The sequence below is a fragment of the Bidens hawaiensis genome, unplaced genomic scaffold (genome assembly GCF_021521415.1).
Source record: "Bidens hawaiensis isolate Kalapana, Puna unplaced genomic scaffold, B.hawaiensis_p1.1 tig00030894_1, whole genome shotgun sequence".
Taxonomy (NCBI): Eukaryota; Viridiplantae; Streptophyta; class Magnoliopsida; order Asterales; family Asteraceae; genus Bidens; species Bidens hawaiensis.
Genome location: NW_027495181.1, coordinates 186,316 through 188,587, shown reverse-complemented (window position 1 = coordinate 188,587; position 2,272 = coordinate 186,316). Strand labels below are relative to the sequence as shown.

The following is a 2,272-nucleotide window of genomic DNA, read 5'->3' as shown; positions in this document are numbered from 1 at the left end:
ATGCAAGAGGAACTCATGCAATTCACCAAGATGCATGTTTGGGAATTGTGTATAAGATCAGAAGGTGTCACACCTATTAGCACAAAATGGGTATTCAGGAACAAGACTGATGAAAGAGGGATTGTCATAAAAAACAAGGCAAGGTTAGTAGTTCAAGGATATTTTCAAGAAGAAGGAATTGATTATGAAGAAACCTTTTCACCTGTTGCAAGACTTGAAGCAATCATATTGTTTCTTGCTTATGCATCCACTCACAACATTAAAGTCTTCCAAATGAATGTCAAAGGAATTTCCTTTATGGTGACATTAAAGAAGAAGTGTATGCAACACAACCACCAGGATTTGAAGACGCATTCAATCCAAAATATGTCTACAGATTGAAGAAAGCACTCTATGGACTCAAACAAGCTCTAAGAGCATGGTATGATAGACTTTTCTTGCTTTTGATTTCAAATCATTTTCAAAGAGGACAAATTGATAAAACTTTGTTTCTCAAAAAGGAGGAAAAAAACTTACTTCTTCTTCATATTTATGTAGATGACATTGTATTTGGATCTACAAATCCAAAGTTAAGTGATGATTTCACAAATATCATGACATGTGAATTTGAAATGAGTAATATGGGTGAGTTACAATACTTTTTGCGTATGCAAGTTAAACAAACTAAAACAAGAATTTTTATACATCAATAAAAATATGTTAAAAAACTCCTTGAAAAGTTAAAATGACTTGATTGCAAAACAAGTGCCACATCCATGAGCAAAACTGATCTATTATCACCTGATGAAACATGTGAGTATGTTGATCAGACCTTCTATATATGTATGATTGGATCTCTTATGTATCTAGCTGCATCTACGCCTAATATAATGCATGCCACATGTGTATGTGCAAGATATCAGTCTTCACCAAGGGAATCACACTTTAGTGCTGTCAAAAGGATATTTAGATACCTCAAAGGTGCATCTACCTTAGGGATCTGGTATCCATCCAGCACAAAGACCCAGCTTGTTAGTTTTGCAGATAGTGACTATGCAGGTTGTCAAATGACAAGAAAATCAACATATGAAGGATGTTTGTTCTTTGGGAATGCATTGGCATAATGGCAGATCAAGAAGCAAACTACTACTTCAAACTCAACTACTGAAGTTGAGTATATTGCTACTGCAAGCTGTACATCACTTGTTGACGATCAGGTACTTTCAATTTCATCAGCATTAAATTCGTCCTCCAATTTAGCATCCCTATCGCTGACTCCCTTAGCTACCTCGGTGACAGAGGGATCATTGTGTCGTGTTTTAATAAGATAATGATGATTTATTATTAATAAGATATATATATATATATATATGAAAACTTGTAATGAGATTAATTGACAAGAAACGACAACTCAATGTTGTCGGTTTAAATAAATAACGTTTATTCAATATTTAATATTAATTATAATATTTCATAAATCATTTAAAACAAGTTAAAACAAATAAAAAAAATATAAATAACCAATAATCGCCAGTGGCCGGCCCAAAGATTAACACACACACACACACACACCAGCCATTCGCGCTGGTGTGTCAGTTGTTTATGGATTGATAACAAACTTATTTATACAATACTAACCAAAACCCAATTTGAACTAAGAACCCTAATTAAGCAATCGTTCAATCTGTTTAACATTGGTTTAAATTGATTCAGGGCTTATGATTATTAACGATAGACGATCAGAATGCATGTTTTAATTACCGTGAATGACTACGAAACCAAGGAGGACGACGAACCCGTCTCGGCGGTAAGAACCAGATTCAAATAGAGGGTTATGGCTAAAATTAGTGCAATTAGGTTTAGGGGTTTTGATCGTTGAGTTATATAGAAGGTGTAGACGAGAGTAATTGAACTACTATTATGTTTAGGTAGCAAATCACGTGTTGGGTTTAAGACGGATTCGTTTATTTTAGAATTACAATCAGTTTATGATATTCTTACCTAATAACATTAGGGTTTGGACAGCTTAAATTAGATAAACGATATAGGAAGATTAATTTTGATTATAAAACGAAAATTAAGGATCAAGCAACAATCAGTTCACGTTTATGGTAAATGGATACGGGTTAAGGATTTGGTTATTGGGTTTGGGTTAAAGATTAATAAAATCTTTTGAATATACTTCAGTTTAGTCCCTAAAGTTTATGAGTGGATACATTACGGTTTAAAACATAAGTTTAGGGTTAGTTTTATATAAAACCCAAAGATAAAATAATAAATAAAGAAAAAGAAA

The 2,272-nt window shown here is 33.1% G+C and overlaps 1 protein-coding gene across 1 annotated transcript; it reads left to right on the top strand.

The window, feature by feature from the left end:
• Nucleotides 1–381, top strand: LOC143581386 (putative mitochondrial protein AtMg00820). Its single transcript, XM_077064191.1, has one exon. It carries the CDS (start codon nucleotides 1–3, stop codon nucleotides 379–381), a length of 381 nt encoding a protein of 126 aa, XP_076920306.1.
• The last annotated feature ends 1,891 nt before the right edge of the window (nucleotides 382–2,272 follow it).

What these genes read in the sequence shown, in the direction of transcription:
- LOC143581386 (XM_077064191.1), top strand. Translation starts at nt 1, where the DNA reads ATGCAAGAGGAACTCATGCAATTCACCAAGATGCATGTTTGGGAATTG.